Source organism: Dendrobates tinctorius, unplaced genomic scaffold, assembly GCF_039654945.1.
Source record: "Dendrobates tinctorius isolate UK_male_01 unplaced genomic scaffold, ASM3965494v1 ptg000382l, whole genome shotgun sequence".
Taxonomy (NCBI): Eukaryota; Metazoa; Chordata; class Amphibia; order Anura; family Dendrobatidae; genus Dendrobates; species Dendrobates tinctorius.
Genome location: NW_027362048.1, coordinates 937,720 through 964,153, shown reverse-complemented (window position 1 = coordinate 964,153; position 26,434 = coordinate 937,720). Strand labels below are relative to the sequence as shown.

The 26,434-nt window shown below is 48.3% G+C and overlaps 1 protein-coding gene across 1 annotated transcript in view; it reads left to right on the top strand.

Moving 5' to 3' along the window:
• The window catches only part of LOC141075953 (large neutral amino acids transporter small subunit 3-like), a 292,296-nt gene that overhangs the window by 74,072 nt on the left and 191,790 nt on the right, over positions 1-26,434 (top strand). The window contains exon 2 of the mRNA XM_073563148.1: positions 11,929-12,136. Within this exon, the coding sequence (XP_073419249.1) occupies positions 11,983-12,136 (154 nt within the window). The 5' untranslated portion in view covers positions 11,929-11,982. The remainder of the gene's footprint in view (positions 1-11,928; positions 12,137-26,434) is intronic.

Genomic DNA, 26,434 nt, shown 5'->3' with positions numbered 1-26,434 from the left:
ACTGCCCGGGGGTCTGTGCGGACTGCCGGGGGTCCGTACCGGCCTCCCGGTGGTCCGTGCCGGCCTCCCGGTGGTCTGTGCCGACTGCCCGGGGGTCTGTACCGGCCTTCCGGGGGGCTGTGCCGGCCTGCCGGTGGTCTGTGCCGACTGCCCGGGGGTCTGTGCCGACTGCCCGGGGGTCTGTGCGGACTGCCGTGGGTCTGTACCGGCCTGCCGGGGGGCTGTGCCGGCCTGCCGGTGGTCTGTACCGACTGCCGGTGGTCTGTACCGGCCTGCCGGTTGTCTGTCCCGGCCTGCCGGGGGGGCTGTGCCGACTGTCCGGGGGTCTGAGCAGACTGCGGGGGTCTGTGCAGGATCGTCCGATGGGACTACAAGTCCCATCGGGCGATGCCTGCTACCATGACGGTGATTGACACATTAGCCAATGATGGGACAGTAGTAGTCCCATCATCCGGCCTATGTGTTGAATGTAAAAAAAAAAAAAATACATACTACATACATACTACATGCCCGTAGGTCTGTACCGGCCTTCCGGGGGGCTGTGCCGGCCTGCCGGTGGTCTGTGCTGACTGCCCGGGGGTCTGAGCGGACTGCCGGGGGTCTCTACCGGCCTGCCGGGGGGCTGTGCCGGCCTGCCGGGGGGCTGTACCGGCCTTCCGGGGGTCTGTACCGGCCTGCCGGGGGGGCTGTGCTGGCCTGCCGGGGGCTGTGCCGACTGCCCGGGGGTCTGTACCAGCCTTCCGGGGGGTCTGTGCCGACTGCCCGGGGGTTTGTGCCGACTGCCCGGGGGTCTGTGCGGACTGCCGTGGGTCTGTACCGGCCTGCCGGGGGGCTGTGCCGGCCTGCTGGTGGTCTGTACCGAATGTCCAGGGGTCTGAGCGGCCTGCCGGGGGTCTGTACCGGCCTGCCGGGGGTCTGTACCGGCCTGCCGGTGGTCTGTGCCGACTGTGGGTCTGTGCAGGCTGCGGGGGTCTGTACCGGCCTGCCGGGGGGCTGTGCCGGCCTGCCGGTGGTCTGTACCGACTGTCCGGGGGTCTGAGCGGACTGCCGGGGGTCTGTACCGGCCTGCCGGGGGGCTGTGCCGGCCTGCCGGGGGGCTGTGCTGGCCTGCTGGGGGGCTGTGCCGACTGCCCGGGGGTCTGTACCGGCCTTCCGGGGGTCTGTACCGGCCTGCTGGGGGCTGTGCCGACTGCCCGGGGGTCTGTACCGGCCTTCCGGGGGGCTGTGCCGGCCTGCCGGTGGTCTGTGCCGACTGTCCGGTGGTTTGTGCCAACTGCCGGGGGGTCTGTGCGGACTGCCGTGGGTCTGTACCGGCCTGCCGGGGGGGCTGTGCCGGCCTGCCGGTGGTCTGTACCGACTGTCCGGGGGTCTGAGCGGCCTGCCGGGGGTCTGTACCGGCCTGCCGGGGGGCTGTGCCGACCGTCCGGGGGTCTGTGCAGGCTGCGGGGGTCTGTACCGGCCTGCCGGGGGGCTGTACCGACTGTCCGGGGGTCTGAGCGAACTGCCGGGGGTCTGTACCGGCCTTCCGGGGGTCTGTACCGGCCTGCCGGGGGGCTGTGCTGGCCTGCCGGGGGCTGTGCCGACTGCCCGGGGGTCTGTACCGGCCTTCCGGGGGGCTGTGCCGACTGCCCGGGGGTTTGTGCCGACTGCCCGGGGGTCTGTGCGGACTGCCATGGGTCTGTACCGGCCTGCCGGGGGGCTGTGCCGACTGTCCGGGGGTCTGTGCAGGTTGCGGGGGTCTGTGCAGGCATCGTCCGACGGGACTACAAGTCCCATCGGGCGATGCCTGCTACCATGACGGTGATTGACACATTAGCCAATGATGGGACAGTAGTAGTCCCATCATCCGGCCTATGTGTTGAATGTAAAAAAAAAATAAAAATACATACATACTACATGCTGCATACATACTACATACATGCTACATACATACTACATACATGCAACATATATACTACATGCATGCAACATACATACATACTGCATATATACCACATATATACTACATGCATGCAACATACAAATATACTACATATATACTACATGCAACATAAATACTACATATATACTACATGCATGCAACATACATATATATTACATGCAACATGCATATTACATGCATGCAACATACATACATACTACATATATACCAAATGCATGCAACATGCAAACTACATATATACCACATATATACTACATGCATACTACATATATACCACATGCATGCAACATACATATATACTACATGCATGCAAAATGCATACTACATATATACCACATATATACTACATGCATGCAACATACATATATACTACATGCATGCAACATGCATACTACATATATACCACATATATACTACATACATGCAACATACATATATACTACATGCATGCAACATGCATACTACATATATACCACATATATACTACATGCATGCAACATACATACAACATACAGTGGGGAAAAAAAGTATTTAGTCAGTCAGCAATAGTGCAAGTTCCACCACTTAAAAAGATGAGAGGCGTCTGTAATTTACATCATAGGTAGACCTCAACTATGGGAGACAAACTGAGAAAAAAAAATCCAGAAAATCACATTGTCTGTTTTTTTTTCATTTTATTTGCATATTATGGTGGAAAATAAGTATTTGGTCAGAAGCAAGCAATCAAGATTTCTGGCTCTCACAGACCTGTAACTTCTTCTTTAAGAGTCTCCTCTTTCCTCCACTCATTACCTGTTGTAATGGCACCTGTTTAAACTTGTTATCAGTATAAAAAGACACCTGTGCACACCTTCAAACAGTCTGACTCCAAACTCCACTATGGTGAAGACCAAAGAGCTGTCAAAGGACACCAGAAACAAAATTGTAGCCCTGCACCAGGCTGGGAAGACTGAATCTGCAATAGCCAACCAGCTTGGAGTGAAGAAATCAACTGTGGGAGCAATAATTAGAAAATGGAAGACATACAAGACCACTGATAATCTCCCTCGATCTGGTGCTCCACGCAAAATCCCACCCCGTGGGGTCAGAATGATCACAAGAACGGTGAGCAAAAATCCCAGAACCACGCGGGGGGACCTAGTGAATGAACTGCAGAGAGCTGGGACCAATGTAACAAGGCCTACCATAAGTAACACACTACGCCACCATGGACTCAGATCCTGCAGTGCCAGACGTGTCCCACTGCTTAAGCCTGTACATGTCCGGGCCCGTCTGAAGTTTGCTAGAGAGCATTTGGATGATCCAGAGGAGTTTTGGGAGAATGTCCTATGGTCTGATGAAACCAAACTGGAACTGTTTGGTAGAAACACAACTTGTCGTGTTTGGAGGAAAAAGAATACTGAGTTGCATCCATCAAACACCATACCTACTGTAAAGCATGGTGGTGGAAACATCATGCTTTGGGGCTGTTTCTCTGCAAAGGGGCCAGGACGACTGATCCGGGTACATGAAAGAATGAATGGGGCCATGTATCGTGAGATTTTGAGTGCAAACCTCCTTCCATCAGCAAGGGCATTGAAGATGAAACATGGCTGGGTCTTTCAACATGACAATGATCCAAAGCACACCGCCAGGGCAACGAAGGAGTGGCTTCATAAGAAGCATTTCAAGGTCCTGGAGTGGCCTAGCCAGTCTCCAGATCTCAACCCTATAGAAAACCTTTGGAGGGAGTTGAAAGTCCGTGTTGCCAAGCGAAAAGCCAAAAACATCACTGGTCTAGAGGAGATCTGCATGGAGGAATGGGCCAACATACCAACAACAGTGTGTGGCAACCTTGTGAAGACTTACAGAAAACGTTTGACCTCTGTCATTGCCAACAAAGGATATATCACAAAGTATTGAGATGAAATTTTGTTTCTGACCAAATACTTATTTTCCACCATAATATGCAAATAAAATGAAAAAAAAAACAGACAATGTGATTTTCTGGATTTTTTTTTCTCAGTTTGTCTCCCATAGTTGAGGTCTACCTATGATGTAAATTACAGATGCCTCTCATCTTTTTAAGTGGTGGAACTTGCACTATTGCTGACTGACTAAATACCTTTTTTCCCCACTGTATGTACTACATGCATACTACATATATACCACATATATACTACATGCATGCAACATGCATACTACATATATACCACATATATACTACATGCATGCAACATATAATACATATATACTACATGCAACATACATACTACATACATACTACATATATACCACATGCATGCAACATGCATACTGCATATATACTACATGCATGCAACATACAAATAAACTACATACAATACATACATACATATAGACATACAGTACATATAACATAGAGTACATACTCACCATCACTTGTCACTTTGATCCCCGAAGCCATTGTCATCTATGGAATAAATATTAAAATAACAAAGCACGAATATACTCACCCCTGATCCGCAGAAGTCCACGGGTGTCCAACAACGATCTTGCGTGGAGAACAGCAGCATCAGCTGATGCTACCGTTCTCTACGGGCTCCAGGAAACCAGTGTCAGGAGGTAGGTATCCTTCCGCCCTGTATTCCTCCGCCACTGTAAAGAAAAAAAAGTCCCTAGTCTCATTTTATGGCATTGCTGTGTGAAAAATTTCCCATGCAGCTTTTGCCATAAAGTGAGACTAGGGACTTTTTTTTTTTTTTTTGCACTGACGGAGGAATACAGGGTGGAAGGATACCTACCTCCCGACACTGGTTTCCTGGGCCCCGTAAAGAATGGTAGCATCAGCTGATGCTGCAGTTCTCCACGCAAGATCGTCGTGGGACTCTCGTGGATTTCTGCGGATCAGGGAGTATATTGTTTGTTATTTTAATATTTATTCCAAAAATGACAATGTAGTATATATGTATGTTGCATGCATGTAGTATATATGTAGTATGCATGTTGCATGCTTGTGGTATATATGTAGTATGTTTGTATGTTGCATGCATGTAGTATATATGTAGTATGTTGCATGCATGTAGTATATATGTAGTATGCATGTTGCATGCATGTGGTATATATGTAGTATGTATATATGTAGTATGTATGTTGCATGTAGTATATATGTATTATATATATATATGTTGCATGCATGTAGTATATATGTAGTATATATGTATGTTGCATGCATGTAGTATATACACTCACTGGCCACTTTATTAGGTACACCATGCTAGTAAGGGGTTGGACCCCCTTTTGCCTTCAGAACTGCCTCAATTCTTCGTGGCAGAGATTCAACAAGGTGCTGGAAGCATTCCTCAGAGATTTTGGACCATATTGACATGATGGCATCACACAGTTGGCGCAGATTTGTCGGCTGCACATCCCTGATGCGAATCTCCCGTTCCACCACATCCCAAAGATGCTCTATTGGATTGAGATCTGGTGACTGAGGAGGCCATTTGAGTACAGTAAACTCATTGTCATGTTCAAGAAACCAATCTGAGATGATTCGAGCTTTATGACATGGCGCATTATCCTGCTGAAAGTAGCCATCAGATGTTGGGTACATTGTGGCCATAAAGGGATGGACATGGTCAGCAACAATACTCAGGTAGGCTGTGGCGTTGCAACGATGCTCAATTGGTACCAAGGGGCCCAAAGAGTGCCCAGAAAAAATTCCCCACACCATGACACCACCACCACCAGCCTGAACCGTTGATACAAGGCAGGATGGATCCATGCTTTCATGTTGTTTACGCCAAATTCTGACCCTACCATCCGAATGTCGCAGCAGAAATCGAGACTCATCAGACCAGGCAACGTTTTTCCAATCTTCTACTGTCCAATTTCGATGAGCTTGTGCAAATTGTAGCCTCAGTTTCCTGTTCTTAGCTGAGAGGAGTGGTACCCAGTGTGGTCTTCTGCTGCTGTAGCCCATCTGCCTCAAAGTTCGACGCACTGTGCGTTCAGAGATGCTCTTCTGCCTACCTTGGTTGTAACGGGTGGCAATTTGAGTCACTGTTGCCTTTCTATCAGCTCGAACCAGTCTGCCCATTCTCCTCTGACCTCTGGCATCAACATGGCATTTCCGGCCACAGAACTGCCGCTCACTGGATTTTTTTTCTTTTTCGGACCATTCTCTGTAAACCCTAGAGATGGTTGTGCGTGAAAATCCCAGTAGATCAGCAGTTTCTGAAATTCTCAGACCAGCCCTTCTGGCACCAACAATCATGCCACGTTCAAAGGCACTCAAATCACCTTTCTTCCCCATACTGATGCTCGGTTTGAACTGCAGGAGATTGTCTTGACCATGTCTACATGCCTAAATGCACTGAGTTGCCGCCATGTGATTGGCTGATTAGAAATTAAGTCTTAACACACAGTTGGACAGGTGTACCTAATAAAGTGGCCAGTGAGTGTATATGTTGCATGCATGTAGTATATATGTATGTTGCATGCATGTAGTATATATGTGGTATATATATAGTATGCATGTTGCATGCATGTGGTATATATGTAGTATATATGTAGTATGTATGTTGCATGTAGTATATATGTATTATATATATGTTGCATGCATGTAGTATATATGTAGTATGCATGTGGTGTATATGTAGTATGTATGTTGCATGCATGTAGTAAGCATGTTGCATGTAGTATATATGTATGTTGCATGCATGTAGTATATATGTAGTATGCATGTTGCATGCATGTGGTATATATGTAGTATGTATGTAGTATGTATGTTGCATGTAGTATATATGTATTATATATGTTGCATGCATGTAGTATATATGTAGTATATATGTATGTTGCATGCATGTAGTATATATGTGGTATATATAGTATGCATGTTGCATGCATGTGGTATATATAGTATGTATGTTGCATGCATGTAGTATATATGTAGTATGCATTTTGCATGTAGTATATATGTATGTTGCATGCATGTAATATATATGTAGTATGCATGTTGCATGCGTGAGATATATATGTAGTATATATGTAGTATGTATGTTGCATGTAGTATATATGTATTATATATATGTTGCATGCATGTAGTATATATGTAGTATATATGTATGTTGCATGCATGTAGTATATATGTGGTATATATAGTATGCATGTTGCATGCATGTGGTATATATGTAGTATGTATGTTGCATGCATGTAGTATATATGTAGTATGCATTTTGCATGTAGTATATATGTATGTTGCATGCATGTAGTATGCATGTTGCATGCATGTAGTATATATGTTGTATGTATGTTGCATGCATGTAGTATATATGTGGTATATATGTAGTATGCATGTTGCATGCATGTAGTATATATGTAGTATATATGTATGTTGCGTGCATGTAGTATATATGTAGTATGCATGTTGCATGTAGTATATATGTATGTTGCATGCATGTAGTATATATGTGATATATATGTAGTATGCATGTTGTATATATGTATGTTGCATGCATGTGGTATATATGTAGTATGCATGTAGTATATATGTGGCATATATGTAGTTTGCATGTTGCCTGCATGTGGTATATATGTAGTATGTATGTTGCATGCATGTAGTATGTATGTTGCATGCATGTAGTATGCATGTTGCATGCATGTAGTATGCATGTTGCATGTAGTATATATGTATGTTGCATGCATGTAGTATATATGTAGTATGTACGTTGCATGTAGTATATATGTAGTACATATGTATGTTGCATGCATGTAGTATATATGTGGTATATATGTAGTATGCATGTTGCATGCATGTGGTATATATGTAGTATGTATGTAGCATGTAGTATGTGTGTAGTATGTATTTTTTTTTTTTTTGTACATTCAACACATTAGCCGGATGATGGGACTACTACTGTCCCATCATTGGCTAATGTGTCAATCACCGTCATGGTAGCAGGCATCGCCCGATGGGACTTGTAGTCCCATCGGACGATCCTGCACAGACCCCCGCAGTCTGCTCAGACCCCCGAACAGTTGGCACAGCCCCCTGGCAGTCCGCACAGACCCCCGGGCAGTCAGTACAGACCACCCGCAGGCCGGCACAGCCCCCTGGCAGTCCGCACAGACCCCCGGGCAGTCAGAACAGACCACCGGCAGGCCGGCACAGCCCCCCGCAGCCTGCACAGACACCCGGGCAGTCGGTACAGACCACCGGCAGGCCGGCACAGACCACCGGCAGTCCGCACAGACCCCCGGGTAGCCGGCACAGACCCCCGGAAGGTCCGTACACCCCCCCGAGAGGCTGTACAAGGAGAGAAAATGGGTTTTCTTATTCCGATACCGGAAGTCCCATAGACTTGAATGGGACTTCCGGTATCGGAATCGGCGATACCCGATACTTTTTTCGTATCGGGCCGATACCATCCGATCCGATATTTTAGGGTATCGGATGGTATCGCTCAACACTATATATGACTGCAAAATTTTGAGTTCTCACAGCTTGGGCATTGTGCGCTGTCAAGATTCTCTGGTGCGGGGAGCAGGCAGTCACATGACAGCAAGTATGTGATTTTCATAGGCGTGTGCGGCATCGCTCATTTGAGTGAAGCTGCGCTTGTCAATTCAGAATATATCCGGAAGTATTCATATCACAACTCTTTTAACAGTAGTGATTGGAGGTTAGTGGGCCTATGTTGTTAGTGGCAGATGCCAGCTCTATAACCCAGCCATCATCTGACGCATGTGGGACAGGCTCAGCTCTTGAGCTTGCCACATATACCCTGTACTACTCCATGACAAGATTACAGTGCAGTTCTTATGTGGCATAAAACTGTCAAATTAAAAAGATTTAATGGGACTACTTCTTAAGTTCATTATTACTATTAAGTTCATCGCTACTACACAGTATATAAGTACAAGCACAGTTTTGTCAGCTGTATATATATCTTGAGTCAGACCTGGAATCAAAACCCCACTCAGACATTGCATAAAAAAATCTGCAAAGACATATGAGCAGCTGACGATAATGTTGTGGAAAAGCAGCAAATTTCACTATTTACAGTACAAAGGAGAGAATGAAAATTTTGCCAAAAAATGTGATCCATTGGAATGTTTGCCGTGAATTTATCACTGATTCGCATCAAACTCTACTGTGGAAAATATCTGTTACCTTTGTACTTCTCTTAAGAAGTTAGGACATCCTTGTTGACAGTCCTTTCTATGGTGATTTCTAAAAGGATTTTTAGATGGTTGAGAATGTGACTATCAATAGTCAAGTCATGTTGAGATTGAAACGCTGCCTTAGATGATCACTGTGTGGGGTCGTTTCTTCTGACCTTCATTCTTTGTTGAGTAATTTATTGCCCAATTACTACAGATTTTTGGGATTTAGGTATAAACAACTTTATCAAACTCCACAGATGCCAGATGTTATTGTCCACACCATCTGAGGGATCAAACTGCTGGATTGCGGCTAGCTCCAGTCAGAAAGATAGAAGCCAGAACTCAGCTGCATATAACAGACAGCTCCAGTTGCCAATGGCACAGGCACCACTTAAAGGGGTTTTCCTGGTTTCGGATGCAGTTTGTTTAAAATACAAACAAGCTGTGCTTTACTCATCCTACCCTGGTCCACCACCAAGTCTCTGCTCCTGTCAGATCGGGCTGAACTGCTGAGCTCAGTTATTGGCTGCAGCATTATCATCATGAAATCAACACTGCAGATAATAAGACACTGGGAGACGTGGCGGAGACTTGTCAACTGACCGGGGAGGTTGAGTAAAGCGCTAAACAAACTGCAGGTGAAGATGGGGGATTGCTGAGCCAGGAAAACCCCTTTAAGGAATTTGTAGGTGTTTTATGTATTAGAGTGGCTGTGGCTATAAGCTTGATTTCATAAGGATGCTAATCATGCCCGTGAAGGAGCCAAGGTCAGTGACACCCAGGGTAGGACTGGATGATCAGTGTGCCTCTTGATTTTTAATGGTAGAAGCTTTTTTTTAACATTTTTCTTATTAGTATATGAAATAAAGGAAATAATGGACAACGTACATTATTGTGCTACCTTGGTTTGTAGCAGGGGAATACTATATGATCTCTGGTAGATGACAAGTCCTTTTGCTGCATGAGTTTGATACAGATACAGTGGGGCAAAAAAGTATTTAGTCAGTCAGCAATAGTGCAAGTTCCACCACTTAAAAAGATGAGAGGCGTCTGTAATTTACATCATAGGTAGACCTCAACTATGGGAGACAAACTGAGAAAAAAAAATCCAGAAAATCACTGTCTGTTTTTTTTTCATTTTATTTGCATATTATGGTGGAAAATAAGTATTTGGTCAGAAACAAGCAATCAAGATTTCTGGCTCTCACAGACCTGTAACTTCTTCTTTAAGAGTCTCCTCTTTCCTCCACTCATTACCTGTAGTAATGGCACCTGTTTAAACTTGTTATCAGTATAAAAAGACACCTGTGCACACCCTCAAACAGTCTGACTCCAAACTCCACTATGGTGAAGACCAAAGAGCTGTCAAAGGACACCAGAAACAAAATTGTAGCCCTGCACCAGGCTGGGAAGACTGAATCTGCAATAGCCAACCAGCTTGGAGTGAAGAAATCAACTGTGGGATCAATAATTAGAAAATGGAAGACATACAAGACCACTGATAATCTCCCTCGATCTGGTGCTCCACGCAAAATCCCACCCCGTGGGGTCAGAATGATCACAAGAACGGTGAGCAAAAATCCCAGAACCACGCGGGGGGACCTAGTGAATGAACTGCAGAGAGCTGGGACCAATGTAACAAGGCCTACCATAAGTAACACACTACGCCACCATGGACTCAGATCCTGCAGTGCCAGACGTGTCCCACTGCTTAAGCCTGCACATGTCCGGGCCCGTCTGAAGTTTGCTAGAGAGCATTTGGATGATCCAGAGGAGTTTTGGGAGAATGTCCTATGGTCTGATGAAACCAAACTGGAACTGTTTGGTAGAAACACAACTTGTCGTGTTTGGAGGAAAAAGAATACTGAGTTGCATCCATCAAACACCATACCTACTGTAAAGCATGGTGGTGGAAACATCATGCTTTGGGGCTGTTTCTCTGCAAAGGGGCCAGGACAACTGATCCGGGTACATGAAAGAATGAATGGGGCCATGTATCGTGAGATTTTGAGTGCAAACCTCCTTCCATCAGCAAGGGCATTGAATATGAAACGTGGCTGGGTCTTTCAACATGACAATGATCCAAAGCACACCGCCAGGGCAACGAAGGAGTGGCTTCGTAAGAAGCATTTCAAGGTCCTGGAGTGGCCTAGCCAGTCTCCAGATCTCAACCCTATAGAAAACCTTTGGAGGGAGATGAAAATCCGTGTTGCCAAGCGAAAAGCCTGCTCACTGCTCTAGAGGTGATCTGCATGGAGGAATGGGCCAACATACCAACAACAGTGTGTGGCAACCTTGTGAAGACTTACAGAAAACGTTTGACCTCGGTCATTGCCAACAAAGGATATATCACAAAGTATTGAGATGAAATATTGTTTCTGACCAAATACTTATTTTCCACCATAATATGCAAATAAAATGAAAAAAAAACCAGACATTGTGATTTTCTGGATTTTTTTTTCTCAGTTTGTCTCCCATAGTTGAAGTCTACCTATGATGTAAATTACAGACGCCTCTCATCTTTTTAAGTGGTGGAACTTGCACTATTGCTGACTGACTAAATACTTTTTTGCCGCACTGTATATCTGCTTGGAGAAAAAAGAATTAAGGTTGCACCAGAAATCAGCCATTGAGCTTTCTCCCCTGTGTAGTAGGGCTGGTAGGTGTGCTCTGTATGTATTTTAAAAGGATTCAATGTTGTTGCCATGTTCAACATTTTTTGTGAATTTGACTTTACATTTTATTTCTAATTTACTATGGATAATGGCTGGATGTATGCTCATTCGAAGAGTTTTTTCAATGTTTTACATAATAAAAATATGTAGTAAAATATTAATATTTATTTCCTTTTTTTTCAGACACCATCTGTGCTTCCTTTCTTCCACTTCACCGTTTGCAGCTGCACTGCAGATATGGCACCCACCCTACAGACTGCCTATGCCCGCCGATGGTGGATTGCTTGCTCTGCTGTATTTGAAAACCTCTTTTTCTCAGCTGTTCTTTTTGGATGGGGCTCCCTGCTCATTATGTTGCAACAAGAAGGATTTTATTCACATTTATGCACAGGTGGGAAAGTTGGATATTGGCTTTCCAGTAAATCTGTAACAAACAAACAAAAAAACAAATGAAATCAAATTTAAAGAGTAACTAACTGTAAAATAATGTTGATATATTATAACCCCTCTTATGTACAGTTGGTACCGCCCCATTGATCTATCAAGACAAGAGATAGAAGTGATTCTTCCAGTTAGGGCAGGTGCAGACAGCCGTATTATCTATCTGAGTGCTATCTGACAAAACATCAGATCGCACCCAGACCAATGCTACGCTATGGGGCTGTGCACATGTCCGATTTTTTTTCCCGGGCAGGCTCTTTCCCAGGAAAAAAATCGCTGCATGTCTGAGTTTGATATGATATTTGGATCACACTCGGCCATGTTAGTCAGTGAGTGTGCGGAAATCATCAGACTGCACTCGGATGACATCAATTTCTGCGTTCTGACACAATGGAGAAGATGGAAAAATTTTGTTCTCCATCTTCTCACATTATGCTCTCATTGTCTGATCTCAGAAAATCTGAACATATTATGGTGACACTCAGATCAAACTCGGATCAGAGTTCGATCAGTGTGTCATTTTCATAATCGGCTCAATTCTCTGAGTGAGAATTTACGGCCTTCTGCACGAACCCTTAATTTGAGCGTTCAGTGGGTTTGTCCGTACTCAAGACTTCTCTGATCAATGAAACTTAACAGGGGCCACAATGTATTCAAAATGTTTAATTCTTTAGTTACACTTTAATCCATGGTAAATTAACATGAAAGAAAATATGAGCTTTAAATTCTCTATTACTTATTTTACATTGTACTGAAGTAAATCATAGTCAGGGGCGTACAGTCAATAATAGCAGACTGGGGCCCCTGATGGGTGAGGGGGCCCGCGACGGCCGCTGCGGTTTGGCAGCTGTGCTGTGCTGACACAGTACTATCTCCTTTAATTAAATGTAAGCGACGGCCGCTGTATACCCCCTGGTTGGGCCCCTTGAAGCTCCCCTTTCCTTGTTTCCTGGTCAGCAGTTGGCTGAAGTCTCTGGCTGGATTTGCATAAGAATGCCACGCCTCCTGGAAGCCAGAGAGCAGCGTGCATTGCAGGAAGCAGGAAGCAGAAAACATTCATCATGAGCCTCTCTCACTCAGGGACAGGGACACACACAAGATGGTGACTCTGTGAGCCCGGCTGGGGGTGGATTTTTTTTGTTAAATGTGTCCCCTCACTGTGCTGTGTGAGATATACAGTGTCCTGTGTGAGATATACAGCGTCGCGTCCTGTGTGTGATATACAGCGTCGCGTCCTGTGTGTGATATACAGCGTCGCGTCCTGTGTGCGATATACAGCATCCTGTGTGTGATATACAGTGTCCTGTGTGTGATATACAGCATCCTGTGTGTGATATACAGTATCCTGTGTGTGATATAGTGTCCTGTGTGCGATATACAGCGTCCTGTGTGATATACAGCATCCTGTGTGTGATATACAGTGTCCTGTGTGTGATATACAGCATCCTGTGTGTGATATACAGCATCCTGTGTGTGATATACAGCGTCGCGTCCTGTGTGTGATATACAGCATCCTGTGTGTGATATACAGTGTCCTGTGTGTGATATACAGCATCCTGTGTGTGATATACAGTGTCCTGTGTGTGATATAGTGTCCTGTGTGCGATATACAGCGTCCTGTGTGATATACAGCATCCTGTGTGTGATATACAGTGTCCTGTGTGTGATATACAGCATCCTGTGTGTGATATACAGTGTCCTGTGTGTGATATAGTGTCCTGTGTGCGATATACAGCATCCTGTGTGCAATATACAGCATCATGTGTGCGATATACTGTTAGGAATCTGTGTCCTGCCATACATATGCAGAGACTCAGATCCTCACATTTGTCTCCAGAGGCTAAGTCCTTTCAGCCAGCTTCTGAGCATGCTCGTGGAATGAGCTCCCATTGGAGTTCAGGAGTCAGGTGCTCAGGTCCTGCTCCTGATTCCATTGGTTCAGCTCAGGGCTCTGGAGATTTCCGGCAGGTCCCGTACGCTATAAAAAGTGCGCATGGCCGTTCCGCCATGTGCTAGTATTTTCATACTTGCTGCTGTGTGTTTGGTATGGATGCTTGGACTGGTGGATGACTTATTATGAAACCCCTTCCCTCTGATATTACGATTGTGTGAGTGATTGGGCAGCCGCTAGTAGCAGCGCTAGCGCCAGCTATACCTTTTCAGCAGCTTAGCGTCTGCATTGCGCCAGCAGTTTGCAGCGTCTTGCCTGCGGCCCTCGCCGCGCTGCAGTTGCAGCCTATACCCGCGTCCGCAGTTGCGACGCCTCGTGTCTTAACAAACGGTAGGTCTAGAGGGAGTTGTCCTGCTGCCGAAAGCTACTTCTGTGACTGTAAACACCGTGACACTTTCGCTGAGACTCTGTGAGTCTAAAAACAGACTCAGCGTTATTACACATGTATGTATGCTTGCAGCTCTGTGGGTGAAACAGAGTTTGTATGTGCTTGCAGCTCTGTGAGTGAAACAGAGCTTGTGTATGCTTGCAGCTCTGGGAGTGCAACAGAGCTTGTCTTTGTGTCTGCAGCTCTGTGAGTAAAACTGAGCTCGCTCCAGCATTACTTTATATGTCTTTGTGCTTGCAGCTCTGTGTGTTCAACAGAGCTTGCTTTCTGCATCTGGGTCTCGTCCAAACCCTGTGCACTTCCCCGCCTGATAGCTCTGCAACCATCTAGCAGCGGTTTTACCAACTACCGCACGGTGGACCCCAAGCGGTGAACACACTTTATTTATAATTTTATTTAGTGCGTTCCACCGCTCATAACATAATACTAGCGCCAGGGTCTGGCTAGAGATGGCAGACCAGCAGCAGCTGTTACAGGTCGTGCGACAGCTCGAGGCTCGTCTGGCTACCCTTGAGAGGTCTCTCGCAGCTGCGCAGGCCACAGATGCTGCTGTTCAGGCACTCACAGAGGCGGTAGAGCGTATGTCCAGGTCCGTCCCTGCGCGGACAGTTACCCGCCTCCCGTTGCCCGATAAATATTCTGGGGATGGCGCCTCCTGCAGGGGTTTCGTCAGCCAGTGCTCGATACACCTGGAGCTGCTGGCTGCTCAGTTCCCCACGGAGCAGTCTAAGGTGGCCTTTATTGTTTCCCTACTGTCGGGCAAGGCGCTGGAATGGGCTACGCCTCTGTGGGAACGTGGTGATCCTGAGATTCGGACCGCTGCCCACTTGCTTACAGCCATCAGGCAAGTTTTTCTCGGTCCTCGGGTCACTCACGACACGTCTCTGCAATTACTCGCCCTTACCCAGGGGTCACTCTCGGTCAGCCATTATGCCGTTCGTTTTCAGACACTGGTGTCTGAGTTGGAATGGTCTGACAGGGCCTTTATCCCCGTCTTTTGGCGAGGTCTAGCAGAGCACGTGAAGGATGCTCTCTCTACTAGAGAGATCCCCACCAGTTTAGAGGAGCTAATCGCCGTCTCCTCACGGATTGACCTCCGTTTTTCGGAGCGCGGTATGGAGCGGGCGCACTCCAAGCGCAAATCCGTTTCAGCTCCCAAATTTTTTGAACCTCCTGAGCTGGCGGAGCCAGAGGTTCTACCTCCTGAGCCCATGGAGATATCTCGTACCCACCTTAATTCAGACTCCGACCAGGATTCCATTTGCGGTTGTCACCATGTTTGTGCGGTTTCTTCGGAAGCCGTCTCCCCGCAAAAGGTGGAGTCTGAACCGGTCATCGAGACTTTTGTGCCTCCTCATCTCAGGGCTCAGGTGCTCGCCTGGGCACATGCGCCTAACACGCACCATCATCGGGGCTATATGCAGGTCTCTAAGCTACTGGCTGGTGCGTATTGGTGGCCCCATAGAGCTCGGGACATTAAAAAATTTATTCAGGCTTGCACCTTTTGTGCTCAGCCTAACCATCCCAGGCAGAGTGTGGCGACATCTGCCGACACGCAGCGGCGTGCCTCGGTCATTCCCGCTCCTGCCATCTCCCAGGTGTCCCTCTTGAAACCTGGTGACCTCGATTCCACTGATGCCTTCCTGGTGTCTCGGGTGACTGTAACACCTACCTGGACACCAAGCTCGTCCTCGGACGAGTTTGAGCCCTGTGCCATCGTAGGGCACGGGTCAGTTGCCCGGAAGTTTCAGGGAGGAGGGGGCCTTAGGAGGGGGAGTAATGTTAGGAATCTGTGTCCTGCCATACATATGCAGAGATTCAGATCCTCACATTTGTCTCCAGAGGCTAAGTCCTTTCAGCCAGCTTCTGACCATGCTCGTGGAATGAGCTCCCATTGGAGTTCAGGAGTCAGGTGCTCAGGTCCTGCTCCTGATTCCATTGGTTCAGCTCAGGGCTCTGGAGATTTCCAGCAGGTCCCGTACGCTATAAAATGTGCACATGGCCGTTCCGCCATGCGCTAGTATTCTCATACTTGCTGCTGTGTGTTTGGTATGGATGCTTGGACTGGTGGATGACTTATTATGAAACCCCTTCCCTCTGATATTACGATTGTGTGAGTGATTGGGCAGCCGCCAGTAGCAGCGCTAGCGCCAGCTATACCTTTTCAGCAGCTTAGCGTCTGCATTGCGCCAGCAGTTTGCAGCGTCTTGCCTGCGGCCCTCGCCACGCTGCAGTTGCAGCCTATACCCGCGTCCGCAGTTGCGACACCTCGTGTCTTAACAAACGGTAGGTCTAGAGGGAGTAGTCCTGCTGCCGAAGGCTACTTCTGTGACTGTAAATACCGTGACACTTTCGCTGAGACTCTGTGAGTCTAAAAACAGACTCAGCGTTATTACACATGTATGTATGCTTGCAGCTCTGTGGGTGAAACAGAGTTTGTATGTGCTTGCAGCTCTGTGAGTGAAAAAGAGCTTGTGTATGCTTGCAGCTCTGGGAGTGCAACAGAGCTTGTCTTTGTGTTTGCAGCTCTGTGAGTAAAACTGAGCTCGCTCCAGCATTACTTTATATGTCTTTGTGCTTGCAGCTCTGTGTGTTCAACAGAGCTTGCTTTCTGCATCTGGGTCTCATCCAAACCCTGTGCACTTCCCCGCCTGATAGCTCTGCAACCATCTAGCAGCGGTTTTACCAACTACCGCACGGTGGACCCCGAGCGGTGAACGCACTTTATTTATAATTTTATTTAGTGCGTTCCACCGCTCATATCGTATACAGCGTCCTATGTGCGATATACAGCGTCCTGTGTGCGATATACAGCGTCCTGTGTGCGATATACAGCGTCTGCTGGCAGCCTGGCACTTTACATTTACAATGGCTCTGTCTGCACTTTGCACCTTGGGGAGGGGGGCCCGGCTGCACGCACTGTGGAGGGTGGAGGAGGGGGCCCTGCATGCACTGCAGGTGTGTGTGTGTGTGTGTGTGTGTGTGTGTGTGTATATATAATATATATATACACCACTGAGTCACCAATGATTTATTCTGCCTTGCTAAATGTCTGTGATATATATTGACAATCAATCAGCTACTTGTTGGCCAATAGCTGATAGCCCATTTTGGCATTTCTTATGCTCACAGGATGATCAGTATAGATTGTTTTGTGTGCATAGATTATTATTGTTCTCAGCAGCACATACATGCTGAGAACTGAAAAAAATCAAAGACTGGCTATAAAATTAATTGTTTGACCTATAACATGCATGCCTGGAGTTAAGAGCACCTGTTGATTTTTTTTTTTTTTTGGGGGGGGGGCATTCAGACTTTTGCTATGGGGCCCCATGATTTTTTTGTACGCCCCTGATCATAGTTATTATCATCCTGGTTGACCACAGGAGAAAAATTGACTTAAGAAAGAAAAAAGTGAATCACAGCACCTCTTAGCGCAATGACTTTAGGATGGGTTCATAATCCCCAGCTAGTACCAAACCACCACAGAGCCACCACCTTAGGAGGTTGTGCTGTGAGCAGGTGTAAGGGAGTGAGATATGATGTATTTCTTGCTTCCCTTCCTCAGATTTGTCCCTCCTATGTTATTGTGTATATATTGCTAAGTTATAATGTTTATGATTAACGTCTGCGGTACTGTTACATAGAAATATGTATTATCGCTTGTCCTTAATGGTATTGCCACATGTATGTGTTACCATTGTGTAGAAAGTTGTAACATATTGTCTTGTTGTCTTGTGTATTATATTATTGCATAATATAATGTGTCTGTTGTGCATGTAAAGTTAGGGTAAGTTAGTGCATCCTTTTGGGGACATTAGAGGAGGGCACTTTAGTATAAAGTTTACATAGTCTTGGGGAAAAGTGTAGTTTTGTTGCGGGCCACTAGGTGGGGGCACACTAGAGGGCTCTATATGTATAACTGATAGGACGTTTATATAGGGTTAAGTGTAGGAGGGGCTGTCGGGTAGTAAGCGGGGACCTCGTAGGAAGTTAGGTCAGATGGGGCCAGGGTGCCCTAGAGTCCACATGGGCTATAGGCCTGGACAGCTTGGCAGCGACGCAACGTTCAAGAGCTGCAGCCCACGTTACCCACGGCACCTGTGTGTCATAGCAGTGGGCCAGTTCAGAAACGGAAAGATGTGGCGACTTGTCGCCTGGGCTGATGCTTTTAAGGCAGGAGTCGGCTGGACAGATGAAGTGAAGGAAGCTGGTACTTCAATGAGTTCGGTACAGACGGGCCGTATGCTTTACCAGAGGCAACCAAGCCTGGTGACTAATATCGAGTCTGTGGCGAAACAGGCAGAAGGAATTGTCAACATGGCCAGGTTAGGCCAGTAAGGAACTGGGGAGCAGTCTAGAACGGTCCGGTCCAGGCGTGTACTGCACAGAAGTGTCAGCCAGAAAGGGAAAGATGAGGAAACAAGCAAATGTCACAATGTACCATCTGTGGAGGTAACGTGTGAAATACTCAGTAAAGAAAGTGTTAAAGTTGACTCGGACTGTCTCCATTGCTGGGGGGCGCCTGGAAGAGGGACCATTATTGCCTGGGAAGTGCCCAGAGGAAGCTGATTCTGAAGATGCAGGTAAGCAGAAGAGAAGAGTACATTTTTCTGTAGGGGAAATATTGGACATGGAAATAGCTGTTATTCAGGTCACGACTTCAGTCCTGTCCCTCCCTTACACAGGCACAATATTGGGGGTCAGCAAATGCTATAGGTCACAGTGCATTTAAATAAAAAAAAACAGATCCAAAAAATTAGCTTGTGCTATTTATATAGAAATCTTAAAACCAATTACTGCCACTCCACAATCTACAGCAAGAGAAGGAGTAAACAGATAAAACACAAGAACCCAAAATAATTTTTATAATAAATTGCAATTTTATTAAATATACAATAAATTAAAAAATATTATTATAATGCCATATGTAATTAGAAGGAACACTAATGGCTTAAGGACATCTTTAAACACACCTTTGAATATCAAGTAATATGCGCATATAATATACTGAGACACTATTTTAAGCTCTAATATAAAGCACTTATAAGGAATCACACTTTACATAATACTCAATGAACGGCCGTCTATTATCCCGAAATAACACAACTTAGGTTTACTCTGTTGTACTTGCTCCTGGCAACAGAGTCCACCACCAGAATGCAGCTCTCCTCCTGAATCACTGCCACCAAGCTCTGTCAGAGCTACAAGGAAATCCCCTATGACTCCTTCCACACCAAGGCTAAGACAGTGCTGCAAGGAACGCTCTCCAGCTCCTTCCTCCACCAAGGATGGTTGAAATGAACACTATAACCAACACTGATTGCAACACCTGTGACTCTTTTATAGCAGAGCCAGCAATCACACCTGCATAATAATCATGTGCACTTAACTAAAGAAACTAGAGTGCAATGATGCTCACCACCACCGGGGGAAAACAGAACAAACGACACCACAGTGCAATAATCCTAATGACCACCGGGGACAAAAACCAACCTTAAGCACAGCTTAAGAAAAAAAAGGTTACCTGTGCTTTTTATCAGTCCTGATCCAGCATGGATCATGACGGTACCCTCCCCTTAATGAGGGGCCTCTGGACCCTCCAGACCGCTCCCCATCAGGGAACCACCTACAGCGGGGACGCCCAGACCCAGAGTTCACCCCAGCAACTACCTGCATGTCAGGTTGATGAGAAATGAGCCCGCTGGTATTGGCAACGTATGTTCTGTAGGCAACACACATCTCCGAAGCGCTTACCTGGGGAACGGGTTGTGTATGTTTGGTATGAGCTGGTAACACTCCACAACACACTTGCACTGGATGTTTTTTTTGGTGGCCACCCATACACGCTTGTGCATACACAGGTCCGGACCTGAACGTTTATTGCCACTCGTTCGTTTGTAACCACTTGGAGAACTCTTTCTGGGATTGACACCAGAGGCGTCCCCCTGTGTCACCACACTCACACCCCCGCACCTCACCAAGGGGTACACCACCTTCCAACCCCTTCCACCACAAGGTCTGAGCCTCCCAGGGTTGGCCAATGGCGAGAGTTGAGACTTGCCCCTACTCTCCTGCAGCACATCTGCTGCCCTCACCAGAAAGGAAGGGGTCCGTTGAAGAGAGACGGCAGAGACAGTAGTTCTTAGGCAGCAGCCCTCACACGAGTGCCCCCAGCTGACCACTTCCCTCGCCTGCCAATCTATTACTGGGTTGTGTCTTTTCAGCCAAGGGAGGCCTAAAACAATAGGTACCGGCATTCCCTCCAAGACGTAGCATAACAAGGACTCCTCATGATATCCTATACGCAGATGGATATTCTCTATGACCTTGGTCAAGCTCCCCTGGCTCAGTGGAACAGAGTTTACAACCTGGACGCTTATAGGCTGGGCTAGCGTCCTACACCTTAGACCATGAGTCTGGACAAAGTGAGCATCCACCAGACTGACTCCTGCTCCGCTATCCACAAACACCGGTATCACCTACAGTACCCCGCCAGCCAAGACCTCTGCTGACATGGTACTTTGGGAGGGCAAAATGGAGGAAATGTATACTCCCTGGTCGCCTCCCTCCAAGTGACCAGGGGAATGCAGCTTCTCAGATGGCACAGATAATTTGGCGCGCAATGGGCAAGCCTTCAGGACATGACCAGTCTGCCCACAGTACAAACATGCCGACACCACTCCCCGAACCGTAGGCAGCTCCGAAAACAAACTAGCTCCTCCTACTTGCATAGATTTGACAGGAGACTTGGCATGAACTGGGCAAGCTCTCATAAAATGGCCAGGCTTCCCACAGGAAAAGCATACACCCCACCACGATGAGCCGCAGACTGTTATGAATGAGTCACCGGAGGAGGAGAAAACAAAAATACAAGCTAAGTCCAGAAAACCGGAGAGGTTGGTAGTTATCGGATTGCAGACCCCTGATCCTATCCGCAACAGCTAACAGTAGCCGTGGGAGGTTCCTACGATGTCCTAGACCCCTCGATCACAGCTGGAGAACTAAATAGGCCTAAAGAAAGAAAGGGGAAATCTAAACTGTGTTACATCACCTGCTGCCACGCTCCCCGCTGCTCCTCCTGTGCCGCTCGTGGCCGCGTCCTCTGCTCCGCCTCACGAGCGCCGGCGCGCTCTCCTCTCCCGGCGCGCTCCCGGTAGGCGCGCGCATCCTCCTGCGTCCTCTCCGCCGCCGCCGCTGCCGGCCTTCCGTGCCCGCCGGGTGCGCCTGCGCACTGCGCGCCACTAATCCTGCTTTCACTGCTCCACCCCCTGTCCCCTCCTGACCCGGAAGCGCTGCTTGCCGCCCTATATCTAGCAGTTCCGCCTCCTGCTCGGTGCCTGACTATCCATTGTGCCTAGCACGGCTTATTCAGGTCCCCTCTGCTCTGCACTTCTCCTGCCTAGCGCCTTGTCCTGTTTCCTCTGTGCCCAGTCTCCCCTTGTGATTGCTCCTTCTGTTTTGTTTCCCTAGTGTCTGCTTCGTCACCGGTCTCCAGCTCCTGCCGCAGGGTCTACCTCTGTCTGCCTGGATCCGTACCTGCCTAACCTAACCTTGTGGCTATCCCTGTTCTCTCCCTACTGTGTCCCCGGGTACCAGCTTCCGCGGCGATAGTCTCTCCGAGGCTTGTCCCAGACGCTCCCTGTATAGGGGGTGGTCCACTTGGCCAGCTCGCCTCGAGGAGGTTCGTCGTCGCGGTCCTGCGGGTTCACTTCCGGTTCCCCTCAGTTCTCCAGCATAACAGTATAGTCAGGCCATGGACCCCGCTGGTGCTCCGACCCCAACCCAAAAAGAGCTCCTATTCTTAAGGGAGAATCAGGCAAGGATAATGTCCTTCCTTAAATCCATGGAGACCCGCTTGTCATCTCTACAGGCCTCTGATCCTGGGACCGCCTCCCAGCTGGGCAGTCTCCAACAGGAGCTGGCTCAGCAGCGAGACACCCAGGCCCATATATTGAATTATATGGCTTCCATAGATAATCGTCTCCTTGCCCTGCAGTCTGTTGCCTCGACTCCGGCCCAGGCGGCGGTATCCCATCCGCCGCCCCGTTTGGCAAAACCCCCGCGTTATAGTGGCGATTCTAAGTCGTGCAGGGGTTTTTTGAATCAGTGTCAGCTCCATTTTGAGCTATTGCCTCTACAGTACCCCACCGACAGAGCCAAGGTGGCCTTTGTCGTGTCCCATTTGGAGGGTGAGGCTTTAGCCTGGGTAAACCCCCTTTGGGAGCGTGATGACCCCTTGGTCTCCCAACTCTCCACCTTCCTTGACTCTTTTCGCAAGGTGTTCGACGAGCCGGGTCGCGTAGCCTCTGCTACCGAGTCACTTTTTAACCTGCAACAGGGCTCGCTCTCCGTGGGTCAATACGCCATTCGCTTCCGTACCCTGGCCTCCGAGGTTGGATGGAACAATGAGGCCTTGGTAGGAGCTTTTTGGCGGGGCCTCTCAGGTCGAATTAAAGATGAATTAGCAGGACGGGACACTCCAACCTCGTTGGAGGATCTAATTTCCCTGGCTATACGCATCGACTTGCGCTTCCAGGAGCGTTCTCGAGAGGCCGCCAGGGATAGGAGGTTTCCTCGTGTTCCAACCGCTGCCCGCAGCCCACCTCGCTCACGCCCTGCCCTGGCGTCGGCATCCCCCGCACCTGAGCCTATGCAAATAGATCGCCTCAAGCCAGTGGAGCAACGCCGCCAGGAGAGGTTCACTCAGGGTCTTTGCCTGTATTGTGGGAGTGCATCACACTTCTTGCGTTCCTGCCCTGTGCGTCCGGGAAACGCCTCCGCCTAGGACAGGTAAGAGAGGCCTCCCTAGGTACCAACGACTCCTCTCTACCCTTGACTCTTTCTGTTCTCTTGCACCTTGGTTCCAAGCGTTTCTCCGAGTGGGCTTACATAGATTCAGGTGCGGCTGGAAATTTCATTCAGCTTGAGGCAGTCAGGAGGCTTCGTATTCCGGTCAGATCCCTGGAGACTCCTCGGCAGATTGCATCGGTTGACGGCCAACCCCTGCGGGTGTCCGTTACACAGGTCACCGAAGAATTGGACCTTCAGATCGGCGCCTTGCATCTGGAGAGGATTGCCTTCTATGTGCTGCCGACCCTATCACACACTATCCTGTTGGGTCTTCCTTGGCTAAGAAAACACGAGCCAACCTTGGACTGGCGGTCTGGTGACGTCGTACGGTGGGGACAGTTCTGTCACAGAGGGTGTTTGCTTTCCGTCCAGCCAAGAGACTCCTCTCGGCCAACTTCGGTATCTCCAGATTTACCTTCGGCCTATTGGGCCTATGCGGATGTCTTCAGTAAGAAAGAGGCAGAGGCCCTGCCCCCTCACCGTTCCTACGACTGTCCCATCGATCTCGTTCCCGACTCTACTCCTCCCCGAGGTCGGATTTATCCGCTGTCACCATCAGAGACCCAAGCCATGTCCGAATATGTTCAAGAAAACTTGGCCAAAGGCTTCATTCGCCCGTCTTCCTCGCCCGCGGGTGCGGGTTTTTTCTTCGTCAAGAAGAAGGAAGGAACCCTGCGTCCCTGTATTGACTATCGGGGACTCAACGATATTACAATTAAAAACAAATATCCGCTTCCTCTCATCCCGGAACTGTTTGATCGTCTCCGAGGGGCGCAAATCTTTACCAAATTGGATTTGCGGGGAGCCTACAACCTAATCCGCATCCGTTCCGGAGATGAGTGGAAAACGGCTTTCAACACCCGCGATGGCCACTATGAATATCTGGTTATGCCCTTTGGTTTATGCAATGCACCCGCCGTGTTTCAAGAATTCGTCAATGATGTCTTCCGGGACCTTCTCTATTCTTGTGTGGTGGTGTACCTGGATGATATTCTGGTATTTTCCTCGGACCTGTCTTCTCACAGAAAGGACGTCCGTCAAGTCTTGTCGCGCCTAAGAGAGCATCGTCTCTATGCCAAACTTGAAAAATGCGCCTTTGAACAGTCTTCTCTACCGTTTTTGGGCTACATCATTTCTAGTACCGGTCTACGGATGGATCCGGGAAAATTGTCGGCCGTACTAAACTGGCCGCGTCCCCAGGGAGTGAAGGCCATCCAACGATTCCTGGGGTTCGCCAATTACTACCGGCAGTTTATTCCACACTTTTCCTCCCTGACCAGCCCTATCTCCGCTCTGATCCGTAAGGGGGCTAATCCCCACTTCTGGTCTCCTGAGGCCGAAGACGCATTCCGCTCCCTGAAACAAGCTTTTGCAACGGCTCCCGTACTCCATCGCCCAGAGGTCAACAAACCCTTCACTCTGGAAGTAGATGCCTCTGCCATCGGAGCCGGTGCAGTTCTCTCCCAGACGGCACCCTCTGGTCGATTGGTCACCTGTGGCTTCTTTTCTAAGTCCTTCTCCACCCCGGAGAGAAACTATACCATTGGCGATAGAGAACTGCTCGCCATCAAGTTGGCCTTGGAGGAATGGCGGTACCTCCTCGAGGGAGCGGTCCACCCCGTCAGGATCTACACTGACCACAAGAACCTGGCGTACATCCGGACGGCGCAAAGACTCAATCCCCGTCAAGCCAGGTGGTCTCTGTTCTTCGCTCGGTTCGATTTCGAACTCCATTTTCGCCCCGGCGATAAGAACCTCAAGGCAGATGCCCTATCCAGGTCCTTTTTGGTTACCGACTGTGACGAAGAGCCTTCGCACATCGTGGATCCTAGCAAGGTCATGGTGGTTGCTCCTGTAAACCTAACTTCATTGCCGCCGGGTAAGACGTTTGTTCAAGAGAACAATAGGAGGCGAGTCTTACAGTGGGGTCATACCTCCAAACTAGCTGGCCACGGTGGTCTCAAGAAAACCCTCGCCTTCGTCTCTCGTTATTACTGGTGGCCCTCTCTTGCTCAAGATACCCGAAGTTTTGTCGCTTCTTGTCCGTCTTGTGCCAGGAATAAAGTTCCCCGACACTTACCCGCTGGTCTTCTTCACCCGCTCCCGGTTCCTTCGGCTCCCTGGCAGCACATCGCGTTGGATTTTATTACCGATCTACCTCGGTCTTCGGGTCACACAGTCATCCTCGTGGTTGTAGATCGATTCTCCAAAATGGCACATTTCATCTCCCTGCCTGGGTTGCCCTCCGCTCCTGAACTGGCGAGAATCTTCATTTCCCATGTCTTCCGGATTCACGGTTTTCCTCAGCATATCGTTTCGGATAGAGGAGTTCAGTTCACTTCACACTTCTGGCGAGCCCTGTGTAAACGCATGGATGTCACTTTGGACTTCTCCTCAGCCTACCATCCTCAAACTAATGGTCAGGCTGAGCGCACGAACCAGATTTTGATAAACTATCTTCGCCACTTCTCCAACGCCCACCACAACGACTGGTCCCACCTGCTTCCGTGGGCCGAATTTGCCTACAACAACCACATCAACGAGTCTACGTCTAAGTCTCCTTTCTTCATCGTCTACGGGCAACATCCCAGTGTACCTCTGCCGGTACCCCCTGTCTCGGGTGTGCCGGCAGCCGATCTTCTGACCGAGAAGTTCTCCAGGGTCTGGCAGGAAACCAAGTCTGCACTCGAGTTAGCGCAGGATAGAATGAAGAGACACGCAGACAAAAGGCGTCTGGATTCTCCGTTGTACCATCCCGGAGATAAAGTGTGGCTGTCCTCCAAGTTTGTTCGCCTCAAGGTCCCCTCATATAAGCTAGGCCCTCGGTATATCGGGCCTTTTGAGGTCATGGCTCGCATTAATAACGTTGCCTACAAACTAAAACTTCCCGCCTCACTGCGAATCCCCAATTCTTTTCACGTGTCCCTCCTGAAACCTGTCATTTTTAACCAGTTTCATGCCTCTGTTGGTCATTCTCCCCAGCCAGTCTCTGGCCAGGATGTCTTTGAGGTCCAGGACATCCTGGCCGTAAAGAGATCCAGAGGGAAGACCCTCTT